The sequence below is a fragment of the Loxodonta africana genome, chromosome 3, assembly GCF_030014295.1.
Source record: "Loxodonta africana isolate mLoxAfr1 chromosome 3, mLoxAfr1.hap2, whole genome shotgun sequence".
NCBI lineage: Eukaryota > Metazoa > Chordata > Mammalia > Proboscidea > Elephantidae > Loxodonta > Loxodonta africana.
The window spans coordinates 155,306,817-155,327,355 of record NC_087344.1 but is presented as its reverse complement, the minus strand read 5'-3'; the positions used below and the strand labels follow the sequence as shown (position 1 = coordinate 155,327,355).

Here is a 20,539-nt window from a genome sequence, read left to right as displayed (position 1 = left end):
CAAAATCTGGACATCTTAATGCATGTAAATTACACCTCAATTTTTAAAAGTGGAGGAAAGGCATTGTTTTGAGGAGCTTATGGTAGTAGTATTTTTGTACACAGCATCTTCAGTTCAGGGATCTGCTGAGGGTGGTTCTTCAGCTTAAACATGGGGTGAGTGCACTTTCCATAAGAAGAGCCACATGGTACAAGAATTCCTATTATCATGACATTAGGCCATATAATTAGGTAGCTTCCCTTCAAGGATCCTGTTCCTCTGTGAACCCAGAGGGGAAATCGAGGTTTTGAATCCATAGAATTGGGAAGAAAGTCAACTCATTAAGACTTAGTGACTGTTGCTGCCACCATTGCACATTTCTAAACTATGCAAGAGGGCAGCAACATTTCAAATGGCACTCTGAGAAGACAATGTGCACAAGGCCAAAATTAGCATGTTGCTTGGAGATTTCTCTCAGTCTAGGTTAAGTTCACGGATTGTGGTTTGAAGACAGCTGATATCATCAGGCCAAAATCCTGTCGAGGCAAAAACCAAGAGTCTTTCTCAAGCTGTGTGGCCTTGAAGATTGCATTCAGTTCCTGTGCCTGAAAGGAATGAGATGTAAATTAAAGGCAACCATTTCTCTTTTGGGAGGGGGAATGCTGGAGGAGGGCGGAGCAATGATTATGTAGTAAGTGAGATTTCAAGGTGAAGAGGCTGAGCCAGAGCCCACAGCACATAAAGTTCCAGTCCTGCCTTTGGGAGATGAGACCAGAACCCAAGCTGTTTCATCTGGCTTTTTAAAATCTATCGGGTTAGAGCTTCTTCATTTTCTTTCAACACCAAATGGGGGAGGGGGGAGGATGGAATTTTTGTGGAGGGGGGAAGAGTAGAGAAAACAAAATTTTTTTGCATATAACAAATGGCCTTTCTTTTCAGTCCTCTCCAGAGTCAGCCTATAATCAAAGCTGCTCCCCAGCATTTTCTGGTTCCTGGTGAGAGTTTCTTGGTGCCCTGGGTTGACCATGACTGAGTGGAGCTGCCTTATAACAGGAGCAGGAGGGTTTCTGGGTCAGAGGATCATCAGCTTGTTGGCAGAGGAGAAAGAGCTGCAGGAAATTCGAGCCCTGGACAAGGTCTTCAGACCGGAATTACAAGAAGAATTTTCTAGTGAGTGAACTCAAGTCATGTGTGTGTGGCTCTATCTTAAACCCTGTGTGGGTGTGGAGAGTGGGCTGTTGTCTAGCAAATTAAGGAAAGGTGTAGCCACATCAAGGCTAATCCCATTTCCAAAGGCATCAGAAAGGAAACCCTAGGTGGGTTGGTATAAAAGACACTAGACTGGGTATCAGGAGACTGGGTTCTGGCCCTCATCCAGAACTAGAGAGTATGGTCATAGGCTAGCCACTTCAGCCCCTAGGCCTCTTTTCTCATCTAGAAAGTCACACCTCAGAGCTCTCCCTCATCTACAACTCTGTAATGCTCTGAAGATTTTTGACTTGGCATCTGCTGTGTAATATTTACAAAGGGCCATTAACCTGGAGACCCCACTAGTGGGTCCCTGCCCATCTTGATTACCCTGGTCTTTGTGTGGTTCATTTAGCCTTTCCAGTGGAGATGAAATAAAAGGAAGTGAAGCGCTCTCTCTCTCTCTCTCTCTCTCTCTCTCTGTGTGTGTGCGTGTGTGTATAAGAGAGAACAAGTACGCTTAGAATGAGAGGCAGCATGAGCCTGGCACGCCATATCTGGATTTCTTTTACATCTTTTCCACCATTTGTTTCTTTCCTCATCGCCACAGAGAAAGTGACTTCAGAATTGGCTGTAGCAGCTCATTGCTGTTTCCCCAAATTGTTGCTCCTCAGGCAAATGCAAAAGCTGGATTTCTAGGGTATTTTCCAACCTGTTTCCTCCCCATATCCTCAAAATAGCTGAGGAGGGTAGGAAAGGGGTCACACTCATCTGAATAAGGAAATAGTAGTCCAGAAAGGTAAAACAACTTGCCCAAGGCCATCTGATTAATGGGTAGTGGAGCTCAGACTAGAGTCTTGGGCACAGAGACCCCATCACTTGGCCCATGTGCTGACTTTTGGCAAAATGAGTCTTCAGTCTCTCCCATTTCCCATCTGTTTACCACCCTCCCTTACCCTGAGGGACTAGGTATCTCCATGCAGACCATGGATGCTCAGAGGACCCTGCCTTCCATGCACAGGATTAGGGTCTATACCCCAGCCCCCACCCCACCCCCACCCCCACTTTTTGCTCTTCCTTTATTCTTCTCTGACCTCTTCAAATGTCCTCTTTCCTCCCCCTCTGCTTCCACGGTATCTCTGATAAGCAAATTCACACATGACTCGTAATAGCTTCATACACTTTATGTCTCAGCAATATTTCCAATCTAATAGATGATGCCAAGCAAGGGCAATACTTAAAGGAGCAGCTCGCCAATGGTGAAAATCCAGGTGGCATAATGGACAGGCAGGGGCTGGTTTTTTGGCTTCTGCCTAACAAATTTTATGTTCAGGCACTTGGCTCCTCATTGCTCAAATTCCTTTTTCAGACTGAGATGGGTTGTAAACAGGTGTGTGTTTGCTCTTTCCCAAGAAATGTGACACATCCTATTTTGTGCCTTAGCTTACTTGGAATGCACACCCTTCCCCCTACTCTAGCTGTACTTGAATACCTAGGTAAAATGCCACCTTTATCAGGAACCTTTGCTGGTCAGATTCAGAAAAAACAAAAAACCCATTGCCATCAAGTCTGCCCCATTGGATTGATAAGGCTGTAGATCTTTATGGACGCAGACTGCCACTTCTTTCTCCCACAAAGCAGCTGGTGGGTTTGAACTGCTGACCTTTCAGTTAGTAGCTGAAAACTTAACCATTGTACCACCAAGGCTCCTATAAATAACTTGACTTGTGTTCATACAGAGCTTAAGCACAAGGTGAAGCTGACAATGCTGGAAGGAGACATCCTGGATGAGCAGTGCCTGAAGAGAGCCTGCCAGGGCATCTCGGTTGTCATTCACTCCGCCTCTATCATTGATGTGACGGGGGCCATTCAGAGAGAAGCCATCATGAATGTCAATCTGAAAGGTATAGTGCCTGGGTGGGGAGCGGGGGGGATGGAGTGAGGTGAGAAAGCAAGGATCAGAAAACAGGATAAGGAAGGGAAGAGAAATTGCCATCACTGAACATCTTCTCTGTGTTCTGTGCCAAGTGATTATCACTATCAATGGAGAAAGGCACCCTGGTGGTGCAATAGTTGAGCCCTCGGTTGTTGACTGAAAAGTCAGTAGTTCAAGCCCACCAGCAGCTCTGTAGGAGAAAAGGCCTGGCTATCTGCTCCTTTAAAAATTACAGCCTAGTAAACCCTATGGGGAAGTTCTACTCTGTCAGAATCGACTTGATGGCACACACCACCACCACCACCACCAACATCAACTGAGAGGCTGCTAACCTCAGCTTTGGAGACAAGGAAACTAGGGCCAAGAAAGTTTAAGTAAGTTGCCCAAGGGTCCACAGGTACTAAGTAGGAGAGCTGGAATTTAAATCTACGCCTGTGTGACTCCAAAGGGCATAAAAGCTAGTATTGTCCCATTAAGGGCCAACTGAACTTCACCTCAAACTCTAGCTATCCAGCCACCACACTCTGTCTCCCCTGGGCCAGGACCAGGCCTTGCAGGGGCTTCCTTAGCCACACATTAGCCCTTGTGTGTGACTCTTAGGTGGTGGTCACACAGTAAGGCTGAGAGCTGAGAGCTCTGTGAAACGAGATGGCCCCTAGTCAGTCAGTCAGCTCTGGGCATCGCTCCAGGCTGCTGGCCTTCAGGCTGGACTAACTGTACGGGACAGGCAAGGGTAATGAGAACACCCAGAGCTCTCTCAACCTCAAAGAAGGGTCTTCAGGAGAACTAACAAAACTGATTCACAGAGATCATCCAGCACTTGCCTTCCCACAATATTAGCAATAATGGTTGCCAATTATCCACGATACCGTCTCTTCAGCTTACCACTAATACCAAACAAACAAACAAAAAAATCCGCTGCCATCAAGTTAATTCAGACCTATAGGGACCATACAGAACAGAGTAGAACTACCACATAGGGTTTCCAAGGAGCACCTGGTGGATTCGAAATGCTGACCTTTTGGTTAGCAGTGGAGCTCTTAACCACTGAGTCACCACGGCTTACCACTAGAGCTACTATTAAAGAAGAGTTCCTTGCCGGGTGCCCAATATATGACCTCATAGATCTTCATCCCTTAAATACTTGGTGGCTTTTTCTGAATTTTGGCTTTCCAATCTACTTTAAATTTAGACACATTAGCTTAAGGGATTTTGCCATATAATATCATCCCTTTGGTCTCTGGAGGGAGCCCTGGTGGTACAGTGGTTAAGAGCTCAGGCTGCTAACCAAAAGTTCAGCAGTTTGACTCCACCAGCCACTCCTTGGAAACCCTATGGGGCAGTTCTACTCTGTCCTATAGGGTCACTATGAGTCGGAATTGACTCAATGGCAACGGGCTTGGTTTAGTTTTTGGTTTGGTCTCTGGAGGCCAATCTCCTGGGCACCATAGCACCCCAACTCCTAGTCCACCTGTCCTCTCTGCCTTGCCCTTCAAAGTTAGCCTAATCAGAGACTCCATTTCTAAAGCAGCCAATTGTTTTTGGAACCTGTCTTAGTTATCTGGTACTGCTAAAACAGAAATACCACAAGTGGGTATCATTAACAAACAAACTTATCTTCTCACAGTTTACCAAACCAAACCCATTGCCATCAAGTCGATTCTGACTCATAGCGACCCTATAAGACAGAGTAGAACTGTCCCATGTGGTTTCTAAGGAGCGGCAGGTGGATTCGAACTGCAGACTTTTGGTTAGCAGCCAAGCTCTTAACCACTGCCACCAGGGCTCCATTCTGAGATTACTGACTCTTAATTATTTTGCATTTAAAATGACCTATCTTTAATGACATGGTAATGATTATATATGGTAAATTTTCATACCCTCACTTGGCAAAATGTAAAATGGCAACACTGTCCTTTTGCAGCCCTGGTGGCACAGTGGTTAAGAGCTCAGGCTGCTAACCAAAAGGTCATCAGTTGAAATCCACCAGTAGCACCTTGGAAACCCTACAGGGCAGTTCTACTCTGTCCTATAGGGTTGCTATGAGTCAGAATCGACTCAACAGCACACAACAACAACATGTCCTTTTAAAAAATTAAAGTACACACACACACATAGGTCTGTGAAACCCAAAATTGCCTAGAAATTCCTGCTCTCCAGAACCCAAACATCAATCTCTTTTCACTTTCACATTTGTCCTATAGGAGGCCCTGGGTGACACAAATGATTAAGTATTTGACGACTAGCCGAAAGGTTAGCAGTTTATAACCACCCAGAGGCTCCTCAGAAGACAGACCTGGCTACCTGCTTCCAAAAAGTTACAGCCTTGAAAATTTTATGGAGCAGTCCTACTCTGCACACACAGGGTTGCCATGACTTGTAACTGACTCAATGGCAACTAACAACCACAATACGAACTCGGGGCTAGGCCATGGAGACAAATCGCTAAAAGCACATTTGTCCTATGGTTGGCCATGACCAGATCCAGCCAAGGTCACAGAAAAACCCCCTCCTGATCTGCAACAACCAGCTCACTTGGAAGCGTGTAGCGGCCATGATCTGTGAGCATGGTTGGCCTTTTGGGTTATTTTCTGGTATTGACAGTGTACTCCCTATGGGCAGGTACCCAGCTCTTATTGGAAGCCTGCGTCCAGGCCAATGTGCCAATATTCATCTATACCAGCACCATAGAGGTGGCTGGGCCCAACTCCTACAGTGAGATCATCCAGAATGGCCATGAAGAAGAACATCTTGAATCTAAATGGTCTACTGCATACCCATACAGCAAAAAGCTTGCCGAGAAGGTTGTGCTGGCAGCTGATGGCTGGACTCTTAAAAATGGTGGCACTTTGTACACTTGTTCCTTAAGGCCCATGTATATCTATGGGGAAGGAAACCCATTCATTTGTAGACAAATAAACCAGGCCTTGCAGAACAATGGCATCCTGAAGAATTTTGCCAAGCACTCCCTAGTCAACCCAGTCTATGTTGGCAATGTGGCCTGGGCTCACATTCTGGCCTTGAAAGCCTTGCTAGATCCCAAGAAAGCCCCAAGCATCCGAGGACAGTTCTACTACATCTCGGATGACACGCCTCACGAGAGCTATAGTAAATTCAACTACATCCTGAGTAAAGAATGGGGTCTCCACATTGATTCCGGAATGACCCTTCCTGTATCTCTGCAGTATTGGATTGCCTTCCTGCTGGAAATAGTGAGCTCCCTGCTGAGCCCAATCTATGAATATCAACCCCCTTTCACCCGCCACCTGGTGACATTGTCAAATAGTGTGTTCACATTCTCCTACAAGAAAGCCCAGCAAGATCTGGGGTATAAGCCACTCTACAGCTGGGAGGAAGCCAAGCAGAAAACCACCCAGTGGGTTGGCTCTCTGGTGAAAGAGCACAAAGAGGCCCTGAAGAAAAAAACTCACTGATTCGTGGGTGGCAGGGATATAGACCTGCATAGGTTAGGCCCTATCTGTCAAGTTCTCCCCTTCCTTTGTCTTCATGCAGAACGTAACATGAGCACAACCCCAGGGCCTACTGCCTCCCTTTTACAAGATGACCAACTTCTGGTCTCCCAAATGTCACCAGAAACCTTCCCAACCACTGTCCCCAACCAAAACTCTTCCCAAACACTGCCCCAACCAAGTACCAGAGGACAGATGAGGTGATTTGCTTCAACTACTGTTACCAAAGTCTCAGATGCTATTCCAGGCATCTTTTAACTTAGAATTGTGCATATTAGTTCCCTTTCTTCTCTTAAAGCATTTCTCTTCTCTCAAAAACTCCTAATTCATTTATCCAGTTCAATGAAAAGAAAAATAAATGTTTTAATGTCTAATCTGGAGGTAGTTGTGGTTTATAGTAGCACAAACTGTCTGCCTTTCCCCTCCATTACTAGCCATCATCATCAATATCACCATGCTCCAACCACAGCATGGAACTGGGTGGAAAGAAATGGTGGGGGGTCGGGAAAGGAGGAACTAAAATTTACTAAGCATTTACTATGTTTCAGGCATGTACTAACTGACTGACCTATATTACCTCATTTGATCCACAACAGAAACCTAGGAGGTAGGAATTACTATTCCCATTTTATTAAAGAGTAAACTTAGTCTATGGTCATACTAACAGGTAAGTGGTCAAGCCAGTTAACTCAAGCAGACTGACTTGAAAGCTCATGTCTTCTACTGACTGATGCATCCTGAACTGCCCCAACTTTACAGCAAAGTGTGTGTGTGTGTTGGGGGGTGGTGGTGTTGAAGCACTGGGGTATGGAGTGCTGATCCTTGGGAGGGCCCAACTCCCTTGGATTACCTACTTCTTTTCCAGTCCTCTGCTGCAGAAGACTCCCTAGCACCCAGGGGGAATCCTTGAGGGGTGTCTGGGAGGGTTTGGATACACTAACCAATGGGCCCTGGGCAGGGGAGGAGAAGCAGAGATGCATCCAGCCTCCACCTCCAATACCAGTTTCCTTGAAGGTCTCTAGAACACACCTGTGTATGTGTGTGTTGGCCAGTCTGGTATTTCATAACCCCATATGTCAACCTTTCAAATCACCCAATGGAGCCACATCATGGGTGGCTTCTGGGACAATAAAGGGAAGAAGTATAAGTTCTCCCTGAGAGTTCACCTCCTGCTCAGCCCAAGGAGTAAAGATCTAACAGCCCTCATCTACAGATTTAACTCCCTCTTTTTTTTTTTCCCTCTGTTACTGGGTGGAAACCCCAGGTTCTTGCTCACATGACTCATATTGGCCAACAAACGAGAGACTGAGGTGGGAGAACAGGAAAGGCACCTTGATTTCCTTGTACAAGGAAAGGGAGTCAGTCAGAGCTGCTGCCAAGAATGCTCACCAAGGCCGGGCAGGCAAATTACTTTTAAAGGAGTTTACAGGTAGGGAGTTCATACGAGTTATATCAGCAACATTCTTAATCATACTAAAACCAAGTGCCATCGAGTTGATTTCAACTCATAGCAACCCTATAGGACAGAGCAGAACTGCCCCATAGAGTTTCCAAGGAGTGCCTGGCGGATTCGAACTGCCGACCCTTTGGTTAGCAGCTGTAGCACTTAACCACTACGCCACCAGGGTTTCCTTAATCGTACTAGGAAGGCACAATGGGGTTTACATATAACCTCCAAGCAAAAGCAGGAGTCAAATGCAAAGCTGGTGGGGGAGGAGGGGGGAAGGCCAGCAAAAGAAACGGGGTTTTTAATACAATACCCTGGGGGCTCAGTCTCACCTCCTTCCTTCTCCAGCTCCCTCCCTTACATTGCATCTGCTCTTCTTTTATCCTTCTACCTCCTTACCCACCCCCTTTCCTTTTCCCCCATCTTTCCCTTACTCACTGGCCCTCTCATCCTCAATTTCCTTAATGAAAGGAGGTCAACAAAGACACGTTCAGGAGCTCAAATGATGGCACATTCATTTAGACACGTTCAGGAGCTCAAATGATGGCACATTCATTAACTGAATGGAAGACCAACAATCAAAAGAAATATTCTCAGGGTTAACAAGGACTGTGGTGAACTGAAGTCCTGAGGAGATTGCTGTGAGGGTCAAGGAGTGAGGAGGTGAAAGCTGCCCCCATCTAGACGCGGGCGATACCTGTCCTCATGTACCACAACCATGACAAGAGTCATACCCAACATCAAGATGGACTCTTTCTTACACAGGAAATTTACAGACCACGAATTCAGTTGAATTTGATTACCACAAAGAAGATAGTTTAAGCATTCACCCTGAAGGAGAAAGGGAAATCAACGTGGTGGGGGAAAAAAAAAACACTTCTAGTCCAGATGAACAGGTTTCTGTCACCTCCGCAACCCCAGTGGTCAGATGATCAGCACCCAGCATCAGGGTGGAGTGGCCCCAGGCAGTGGGATAAGGTGAGAAGTGAAACACAAGAGCCACTCCTATCCAGCTCTGGCAAGGAGCACACACTTCCATGTGTTTATGCCAGTAGCCAAAACCACTGCCATCGAGTGGATGCTGACTCATAGCGAAACTACAGGATGAAAGGATTGCCCCACAGGGTGGCCAAGGAGCGGCTGATGGATTCGAACTGCCTACCTTTTGGTTAGCGGCCACACAAGAGAAGGGAGGAAAGGAAGGTGGCGTAGTCTGGGACAAGAGCCCTTCACCTGGGTTTTTAGCCTGGTGAAATCCCACAGCTGTGAACCTACCAGGGCAGCTGGGAAAGGGGAAAGCAGGAAGGGGCTGGCAGACTCAACCGAATAAGCAAAAAGTCCTCCGAAAGTTTTGGTCAGCAAGCCCACCATCCTGCCCTGACCCCGCGAGGTGGGCCGCAGGGCGCATACGAGCCTGTGGTGGACAGCGCGGGATGCACCGCGTAAGATGCACCGCAAGAGGGCAGCAGAGGCGCGGAGGGAAGAAGGAAGCCAGTCTCAGCCTAGCCTTTCCCATCCCTTCCCTCTACCTAGATGACCGAGTCTTCCCCCGGGTTGTCTTTGGACATGGGGCACATCTATCTTAGGGTCCTGGCCTAGAGCAGTCAGGCCCTCAGGATAGAGGAAACTCCTCCCAATTCCAGAGCTGCTCTGACCTTCCTCCCTGTCTGCAACTCTTCTTCAGATAAAAAACCTCTTCAGATAAAATACTTGGGCTTAATTATGAGTGGAGAAAGGGGTGGGATTGTGAGATTGAGATTTGTTAACGTTGTTGGTCTGTTTGTTATTAACTATAATTTAGAGTTTTGTAGTTAGGGGAGAAGACAGGATCTGGATTTCTACTACAGCCTGGTCTAGTGGGCCTTCCATCTATTTCACCCTCATCCCAGCCCTTCTGGGCCCTCAGCCAATTTTCTGTCAGGCCATTCACCCAATTGTCATCTCCACCTCAGCCCTTGGAGGTCTGCAACAAGTCTATATCACTGAGTCTGGCCCCCTAAACTACCTAATCTCTCTCCTTAAATCCTTCTCACCCTGCCCCCCCCCCCCCATTCACCCTCTCCTTTGCACACTGCTCAGGCTGTTGCCCCTGCCTGGAACACCCTCACCTGCCTGTCCAAGTCCTATTCATCCTTCAGGGCCAAGCTCAAGTCCCACCTCCTCCGTAAAGCCTTTCCCAATAACTTCTGCTCAGCCCCTTTCTCTGAACTCATACATTCCTACCACCTAACCCAGTGAATGGAAACCCTGGCGGTGTAGCAGGTAAGAGCTACAGCTGCTAACCAAAAGGTCAGCAGTTCGAATCCACCCAGGTGCTCCTTGGAAACTCTATAAGGCAGTTCTACTCTGTCCTGTAGGGTTGCTATGAGTCAGAATCAACTCGGTGGCAATGGGTTTGTTTTGGTTTTGGGTTTTAACCCAGTGAACGCGCACCTGCTTGTGCTTTCAGTTGTCATTTACTACTTACTCTGTGCAAGGCACTCGGCTGAGAAGTGCAAGGGTAAAAAACAGAGACAGTAATATAGGTACACGATCCTTTGGCTGCGATTCTGAAATCCAGAAAAGCTCTGAAAACCAAAACATTTTTCATAATTCATTTAGTGCTAAAGCCTGACCTGAGCCGATATGAAGCTGAGTAAGTCTTTACAAGACTTCATGTGACTATTCATGCATTTCTCTGTGGAAACATCGATGTGTTCGATGATGAGCTGCCCCCCTTACCCACCCAGGCTCTGCTGGGGTTGTTACATAAAATTATTATCTTATTAAAACTCAAAATACATCTAAATTCCAAAACACATCTGGCCCCAAGGGATTTGTATGAATGTAGGCCTTCCACAGCAGACTTACGAACCAGGTATTGCTCTAAATACATATTAATCCTCATAACAACACTCTAAAGTAGGTACTCTTATTATCCCCATTTGACATGAGGAAACTGAGGCACAGAGAAGTAAATAACTTGCTCAAGGTTATTCAGCAAGTTAGTGGTCCAGTAATAAAAAGGCTCTTTCACTTCAAAGAGTTTAAATGAAGATGACAAACTCAGCTGCCTAAAAGAGCCAGGACCCCATACATAAGTTAAATAAACTGGGGGTAAGAGACCTTAGGGAGTGGTGGGGAGTGTGGAGTGCTAACCCAGTAACCCAGTGCCATCGAGTCGATTCCGACTCATAGCGACTAGCGCGCACATATCCTGCCTCTGGGAAGCAGCAGCTTCTGATGAGTAATGCTGGAATGCTGGCCTACAGCTCTTCCACCAGACCTTCTGACTCTTCAAGGAAAGCAAAAATATCCCAATTTTTATGTGAAATCTCTTGATTCTAAATATTGGCAACTAATTCTAAAATGTTAAAAGTCAATGTGAAGGCCAGCTCGAGGGACGGGATGCACGGGCAACTGGTCAATTTGTATATAGAATATTTTATTTCTTAAAAAGAAGCCTGGGAGGTGTCTGAGGCAAGCTGTTTAATCTTGGTGCTAGGTCCCGGGTACACATTATATCATATTCTTCACTTTTCTGTATGTTTGATGTAGGTTATCATTTTAAAGGAGTCCCTGGTGGCACAGACAGTTAAGTGCTCAACTGCTAGCTGAAAAGTTGGTGGTTCAAACCTACCCAGAAGGACCACAGAAGAAAGGCCTGGAGATCTTCTTCTGAAAGGTCACAGCCTCAAAAACTCTATAGAGCAGCTCTACTCTGTACACTTGGGGTCACCATGAGCCAGAATCAACCAACAGGAACAAAAAGTGATTTTAAAAAGTGCATATTCTTTTTTTATATAATTGAAAGTTTACAAATCAAGTCAGTCTCTCACATAAAAACTGATATACATCTTGCTACATACTCCCAATTACTCTACTCCTAATGAGACAGCCCACTCTCTCCCTACACTCTCTCTTTTCATGTCCATTTTGCTAGCTTCTAACCCCCTCCACCCTCTCACCTACCCTCCAGGCAGGAGATGACAACATAGTCTCAAGTGTCCACCTGATCCAAGAAGCTCACTCCTCACCAGCATCCCTCTCCAACCCATTGTCCAGTCCAATCCATTACATTATTCTTGATGAAAACCAAAGTGTACAACAAAGGCCATGTACCTGCAGGCTGGATCCAGGCCTCAGGGCTCCGGTTTTTCATCTCTGCTCCCAGTCTAGTGGGGGAGATACAAGACATTTCAGACACTGAACACAGTAAAATGGGCAAAGTGCTGAAGAAAGGTAAAGTGTTTGAGGAGGATCCCATCCAACTAGGGGACTCGATAGAGCCCTTCCTTTGGGCTGGATGTTGAAAGATGGCTGGGATTTCAACAGGCAGAGTGTAAAGTATTCCAGGCAGAGGCATGGAGTCTGCAAAGACACAGAGGTGGACATGGGGGAATCATTTTCAGGCAACAGTGAGACAAGTTTGGACAGATCAGAAAGCACTGGTGCAGGGGAGACGTGTAAGGCACAGCTGGACATGGAAACAGATGAAGGTCACCTTCAGTCTCCTACAGGAGGAGACACTGTGCCTCTTTCTTTCTTTCCCCTCAGAGCAGAAATTCTGTTTCCCTTCCCTTCATTAGACATTCAGCTATTTCACACTTCAATATGCCTCACCTTCTCTGACAAATGAAGAGTTCTTTCAGGGAAAGGAGCATGTCTCCATGTCTGCCCTAGAAATGAACACTGATACTCAGGCTAACGAACTTGGGCTTTATTCAACACGCAATGGGATACCACTGAAGATTCTTGCTTAGCTGTCCTTGGAAGATGACTTTGGCAGCAGCAGGAGGATGGATTAGAAGAGATTAAGAGGATCCTTCAAGAATCTAGGCAAGAATGAAGGCCTGATTTATGTAGTGTTAATAAAACGGAACGGAAGGGCAGCTGGGGCCAGGCTGAGCAGAAGGGCACTCCTTTAGGAAATGACTGACTGTGGTCACAGGACTCACACACACACACGCACACACACACACAGACGTTCTCAAGCCTGGATGCCACCCCCTACTTCCTCTCCAACTTATTGTTCAGTCCTACCTATTTTACTTCCAAAATACCTGTTTAATGTGTCCTCTCCATCCCTGGTAACATAGCCTTGCTTCAGGCCCTTATTATCTCTTGCCCATTCTTCCACAAAATTCTCCTTCTGAAATTCTTCTCTGAAACCCATTCTCAGCAGTGTTGCTAGAATAGTCTATCCCAAACCCAAATCTTGCCACGTCATTCCCTTCCTCATGACTGTTCAGGGGGGCCCCAGCACCCTTAGGAGAAGGCTGAGCGCCTTAGGACAACATATAAGGCCTCATAAGATCAAGCCCCGTACCTATCTCTCCAGAGCAAATTCTCACCACTCCCCTGCCCTATCCCCAGATTCTCCAGCGTTAGGCTCCAGTCATGTGCCAAGCCTTGGCTTCTTTCATATGTCATTCTTGTACGTACTTCCATGCCATTGCATACTGTCCCTTCTGCTTAGAGTGTCCCCACCCTTCCTGCCAGCACTCCCTGCTGAACTCCCGATTCACCAAGCAGAGCTTTCCATTTCACCGCCTCTGTGCTGCGTGCAGGTATAATTGCACCGTATTAATTTATTTATACATATTCTGCTTCCTGACGACACTGTCATGTCCTCAGAGGCAGGAACACGCCATTTCATCTCTTTGTCCCCAGTATCTAGTCCTATGTCCTGTCTGACACAAAGTGAGCACACTGAAGGGATACATGGTTTAAAAAAAAAAAAAAACATGGTTAGATAACCAAAAAAACCAAACCCAGTGCCTTGGAGTCGATTCCGACTCATAGTGACTCTATAGGACAGGGTAGAAACTGCCCCATAGAGTTTTCAAGGACTGCCTGGTGGATTTGAACTGCCAACCCTTGGGTTAGCAGCCATAGCACTTAACCGCTATGCCACCAGGGTTTACATGGTTAGATTGGTAGGTAGATATTAGATAGATAGATAGATAGGCAGATGGATAGATGAATGCTTGAGAGATTTTTACAAAAGCAAAACTGAATTAAATTGCTGAGATGGAGAGGAAAGGAAGTTAGGGAGGCAGGAGAAATGACAAAACAAAGAGGAATTCAAAGATGACTTCAAGGTGTCAATGAACCCCAGGAAGTTAGGTCGTTGTAATGAGAATCAGGAGGAAGAGAAGCAGTAGCGGTGGGGGATGGGGTAGACAAATGAATTTATTTGTACTGTGTGAAGGGTGGGAAGGAGGCTGGTAGACTAGTAGTTAAAGTGTTCAGCTGCTAACCGAAAGGCTGGCGGTTCAAACTGACTAGCAGTTCCGTGGGAGAAAAACGTGGCACTCTGTTTCCGTAAAGATTACAGCTGTGGAAGCCCTGTGGGGCGGTTCTACACTGTCCTACAGTGTCGTTATGAGTCGAAACTGACTCAACAACAATGGATTTTGTTTTTGTTTGTTTGTGAAGAGTGAATGAGTAAGTGAAAGGAAGTAAATATGAGAAGAAGAGAGAAGAGGCTTTCGTGAAGACAATGCCTGGCTGTGAAGGTTCTAAGAGGACTGGAAATTAAACCTAAAAGAGTATAACACCCAGAGAGTTTTTATTTTACAAAAATAAGAAAATTCTGTTTTAAAAAACTGAACCTGAAGTGGCTCACGGTGAAGACAACAACTCAATCTCTCTGGCTACAAGTGCTTCTTAAACATCCCAGGGAACTGGGTGCGGCGGGGGGGAGTGTGGAACATGGGGGCATTACTTTTCCTTTATACTGGCCTGGGGTCTCACACAACTTGCTTTGTGAGCAGGGAGTGGAGTCAGTGCTTGGAAGCATGAAAGAGATTCATTACGAGGAACTGGAGGGGGAAGGGAGGGTGAACAAAAAGTGGACGGGCCACTCTGTACCCAAGAGCAGGGGGCGTTGGGGTCAGCTACAAACTCTGGAAGTCATCTATTCTAGAAAGCTGAAGCTCCCCGCTAACTGAGAGTGTAGCCTAGCCTCAAGAGAGATCAAGACAGAAGAGCCAACAGCAGCAAAGCCAGTTGTTCTTCCAAAATAGGTACACAAGCCAAGACTTCAGGCTGGGCACAAGGGGTGTTGCTAGTCCTGTGTTATCCTCGCATGGACCCCAGCCACTGAGGTAGGACTGTCCCTGTCATGAACCCAGGTCTAAATTTCTCCTCATGCCAGCTGGAGTCTGTGAGACCACTGGTGTACTTACGGGCAGGGCAGCCTCATGGACAGTGACCTGTGTCGTCACACAAGGCCCACGCTTGGTCTAATGCTCTGCTGTGGCTGTCTGGAAATTCTTAACAATTTCTGAACAAAGGGCCCCACATTTCATTTTTCAGTGAACCCCTCAAATTATGCAGCTGGTCCTGACTATGAGAATTTCTTCCAGCATAGGCAAAACTACTCTCGCTTAACCATAGGTAAACAGGGGAGGCTTCCTGTCTCTTCCCAGGCAGATCAAAGCGTTTGTGGAGTTCAGATTTCAGAGCTAAAAATGACCTCTGAGACATTTACGCATGCTTTTAACTGTGGGCTCCTTTTCTTCCTCCATTTTAAATTTTACAAATGAGGAAATCAAGACCCAAGAAGTTAAGTAACTTTCCAAGATAACCCAGCCAGTCAGTAGCAGAGCTGGGCCAGAATCTGGACCTTTCCACTCTGCTGCTAAAAACACACTGGAATCCCTATGGCTAAGACAAAAGTTTTTAGCAGGGATCTGGGGGCCAGGATACGTACAGATTTCTGAGAAGCACAGCCTATCCAGGGATGGAGGGACTGCACTGCAGCTTCTGCCATTTCTCCAACCATTACCTGAAGGTATTCCAGCCACACCAAGCTTCCACCATCACCATTGCCTGCAACACACCTCCATCCCCTGGACACCCTTCCCTCAGACAACTCCTCCTCGTGCTTTAGGTTGCACTTCTCCCGGAAGTCTCCAGGCCTTCCAGGGAGGAGTGCTGTGTCCCTTGGTTAGGTACCCATGGCCTGCCAAGTTATCCACCATTAGCACCTTTCACAGTCCAGCGTGGGTGTTTATGTAGTTGTGTCTTCCCCACTATAGACTGTGGGCTCTGGGAGGGCAGCACAGAGACTCTATACTGACAACCTCTGCACAGCTGTAGCTCCACATCTGGCCCATAGTTAGCACTCAATAAATACTTAAGGAATGAAGGAAAGAAGATGGTTTTCTTAAAGAAAAACAAGCGAAGGGACTCTGGACCAGAATGAACTGGATGTTAGGAAACACAATGAAGGTAGTGCAAGTATGAGTGTCCCTTAAGCATGACAAAGTTGTGCTCTACAACTACCTGTAATAGTGACCCATTATTTGCTGGCCCTAAGCTTGACCTGAGTGGTGCAAATGGTTAAAATGCTGAGCTACTAACAGAAAGGTTGGTGGTTCAAGTCCACCCAGAGGTGCCTTGGAAGAAAAATGCCTGGTGGTCTACTTCTGAAATATCAGTCATTGAAAACCCTATGGAGGGGGGCAGAGCCAAGATGGCGTACTAGGCAGACGCTACCTCGGATCCCTCTTACAACAAAGACACGGAAAAACAAGTGAATCGATCACATACATAACAATCTACGAACCCTGAACAACAAACACAGATTTAGAGACAGAGAACAAACTAATACGGGGAAGCAGCGATTGTTTCCAGAGCCTGGAGCCAGCGTACCAGTCAGGTACGGCACAAGGACAGAGAGCTGCTCCACTCCCTTGAACTAACCCCAGGAGGGAGACCAGCCGGTTCCGCGGGCAGCGTGGGACGCAGCCGGTAGGAGAAGTCCCCGGGAGGCAGTGACTGGTCTTGGAGCAGGAAGAGCAGCGTCCCAGCCGGGGAACCGTTCCAGCTGGGATTTGGACTGGACGCAGGTAAGGCATAAACACGGAGAGCTGCTCCACCCCCCTGAACTAACCCCAGGAAGGGGCCCACCTGGTTCGCGGGGACGGCACGGCCACGCGGCTGGAGGGACGAGAAGTCCCCGGGAGGCAGCGACTGATTTTGGAGTCGAGAGTGCACCATCCCAGTAGGGGAGCCTTGACGCTGGGCGTGGGGCTGGAAGCGGAGGATCTGACTGTGACTCCACTGGGCCAGACCCCCCGGGGAAATCTCCACACAGCCAGCACACATAGGCGACGCGCCCGCGGGAATCTCAGACATAATAGTCATTCCAAGCAAGACAAGCAACTCTGGCTATATTCTGAGGTGCTACTCTCCTATCTCTCTGTCCCCTCCCCTACCCTCCCCAGGCGGCTTCATTAACATCCGAATAGCCTGAGCCAGAGGGAGAACTCTGATAGGGGTCTGACTGCATTTTTTTTTTTAGCGGATTTTCTGGAAAAACTAGTTTCCCAGTGATGGCTCGGAGACAACAATCCATATCAAACCACTTAAAGAAGCAGACCATGACAGCTTCTCCAACCCCCCAAACAAAAGAATCAAAATCTTTCCCAAATGAAGATACAATCCTGGAATTATCAGATACAGAATATAAAAAACTAATTTACAGAATGCTTAAAGATATCACAAATGAAATTAGGATAACTGCAGAAAAAGCCAAGGAACACACCAATAAAACTGTTGAAGAACTCAAAAAGATTATTCAAGAACATAGTGGAAAAATTAATAAGTTACAAGAATCCATAGAGAGACAACATGTAGAAATCCAAAAGATTAACAATAAAATTACAGAATTAGACAACGCAATAGGAAGTCAGAGGAGCAGACTCGAGCAATTAGAATGCAGACTGGGACATCTGGAGGACCAGGGAATCAACACCAACATAGCTGAAAAAAAATCAGATAAAAGAATTAAAAAAAAATGAAGAAACCCTAAGAATTATGTGGGACTCTATCAAGAAGGATAACCTGCGGATGATTGGAGTCCCAGAACAGAGAGGGGGGACAGAAAACACAGAGAAAATAGTTGAAGAACTCCTGACAGAAAAGTTCCCTGACATCATGAAAGACGAAAGGATATCTATCCAAGATGCTCATCGAACCCCATTTAAGATTGATCCAAAAAGAAAAACACCAAGACATATTATCATCAAACTCACCAAAACCAAAGATAAACAGAAAATTTTAAAAGCAGCCAGGGAGAAAAGGAAGGTTTCCTTCAAGGGAGAATCAATAAGAATAAGTTCAGACTACTCAGCAGAAACCATGCAGGCAAGAAGGGAATGGGACGACATATACAGAGCGCTGAAGGAGAAAAACTGCCAGCCAAGGATCATATATCCAGCAAAACTCTCTCTGAAATATGAAGGCAAAACTAAGATATTTACAGACAAACACAAGTTTAGAGAATTTGCAAAAACCAAACCAAAGCTACAAGAAATACTAAAGGATATTGTTTGGTCAGAGAACCAATAATATCAGATATCGGCACAACACAAGGTCACAAAACAGAACGTCCTGATATCAACTCAAATAGGGAAATCACAAAAACAAACAAATTAAGATTAATTAAAAAAAAAATACACATAACAGGGAATCATGGAAGTCAACAGGTAAAAGATCACAATAATCAAAAAGAGGGACTAAATACAGGAGGCATTGAACTGCCAGATGGAGAGCGATACAAGGCGATATAGAACAATACAAGTTAGGTTTTTACTTAGAAAAATAGGGGTAAATAATAAGGTAACCACAAAAAGGTATAACAACTCCATAACTCAAGATAAAAGCCAAGAAAAATGTAACGACTCAACTAACATAAAGTCAAACACTATGAAAATGAGGATCTCACAATTTACTAAGAAAAACGCCTCAGCACAAAAAAGTATGCGGAAAAATGAAATTGTCAACAACACACATAAAAAGGCATCAAAATGACACCACTAAAAACTTATTTATCTATAATTACCCTGAATGTAAATGGACTAAATGCGCCAATAAAGAGACAGAGAGTCACGGACTGGATAAAGAAACACGATCCATCTATATGCTGCCTACAAGAGACACACCTTAGACTTAGAGACACAAACAAACTAAAACTCAAAGGATGGAAAAAAGTATATCAAGCAAACAATAAGCGAAAAAGAAGAGTAGCAATATTAATTTCTGGTAAAATAGACTTTAGACTTAAATCCACCACAAAGGATAAAAAAGGACACTATATAATGATAAAAGGGACAATTGATCAGGAAGACATAACCATATTAAATATTTATGCACCCAATGACAGGGCTGCAAGATACATAAATCAAATTTTAACAGAATTGAAAAGTGAGATAGATACCTCCACAATTATAGTAGGAGACTTCAACACACCACTTTCGGAGAAGGACAGGACATCTAGTAAGAAGCTCAATAGAGACACGGAAGATCTAATTACAACAATCAACCAACTTGACCTCATTGACTTATACAGAACTCTCCACCCAACTGCTGCAAAATATACTTTTTTTTCTAGCGCACATGGAACATTCTCTAGAATAGACCACATATTAGGTCATAAAACAAACCTTTGCAGAGTCCAAAACATCGAAATATTACAAAGCATCTTCTCAGACCACAAGGCAATAAAACTAGAGATCAATAACAGAAAAACTAGGGAAAAGAAATCAAATACTTGGAAAATGAACAATACCCTCCTGAAAAAAGACTGGGTTATAGAAGACATCAAGGAGGGAATAAGGAAAGTCATAGAAAGCAACGAGAATGAAAATACTTCCTATCAAAACCTCTGGGACACAGCAAAAGCAGTGCTCAGAGGCCAATTTATATCGATAAACGCACACATACAAAAAGAAGAAAGAGCCAAAATCAGAGAACTGTCCCTACAACTTGAACAAATAGAAAGTGAGCAACAAAAGAATCCATCAGGCACCAGAAGAAAACAAATAATAAAAATTAGAGCTGAACTAAATGAATTAGAGAACAGAAAAACAATTGAAAGAATTAACAAAGCCAAAAGCTGGTTCTTTGAAAAAATTAACAAAATTGATAAACCATTGGCTAGACTGACTAAAAAAATACAGGAAAGGAAACAAATAACCCGAATAAGAAACGAGAAGGACCACATCACAACACAACCAAATGAAATTAAAAGAATCATTTCAGATTATTATGAAAAATTGTACTCTAACAAATTTGAAAACCTAGAAGAAATGGATGAATTCCTGGAAAAACACTACCTACCTAAACTAACACATTCAGAAGTAGAACAACTAAATAGACCCATAACAAAACAAGAGATTGAAACGGTAATCAAAAAACTCCCAACAAAAAAAAAGCCGTGGCCCGGACGGCTTCACTGCAGAGTTCTACCAAACTTTCAGAGAAGAGTTAACACCACTACTTCTGAAGGTATTCCAAAGCATAGAAAATGACGGAATACTACCCAACTCATTCTATGAAGCCACCATCTCCCTGATACCAAAACCAGGTAAAGACATTACAAAAAAAGAAAATTATAGACCTATATCCCTCATGAACATTGATGCAAAAATCCTCAACAAAATTCTAGCCAATAGAATCCAACAACACATCAAAAAAATAATTCACCCTGATCAAGTGGGATTTATACCAGGTATGCAAGGCTGG

At 45.2% G+C, this 20,539-nt stretch overlaps 1 protein-coding gene across 1 annotated transcript; it reads left to right on the top strand.

Annotated features, from left to right (window-relative positions):
• Positions 1 to 655: 655 nt before the first annotated feature.
• On the top strand, positions 656 to 6,673 carry HSD3B2 (hydroxy-delta-5-steroid dehydrogenase, 3 beta- and steroid delta-isomerase 2). The gene is made up of 3 exons (XM_003409435.3): positions 656 to 1,149; positions 2,907 to 3,071; positions 5,726 to 6,673. Exons 1-3 carry the CDS (start codon positions 1,005 to 1,007, stop codon positions 6,535 to 6,537), a joined length of 1,122 nt encoding a protein of 373 aa, XP_003409483.2. The 5' UTR covers positions 656 to 1,004; the 3' UTR covers positions 6,538 to 6,673.
• The last annotated feature ends 13,866 nt before the right edge of the window (positions 6,674 to 20,539 follow it).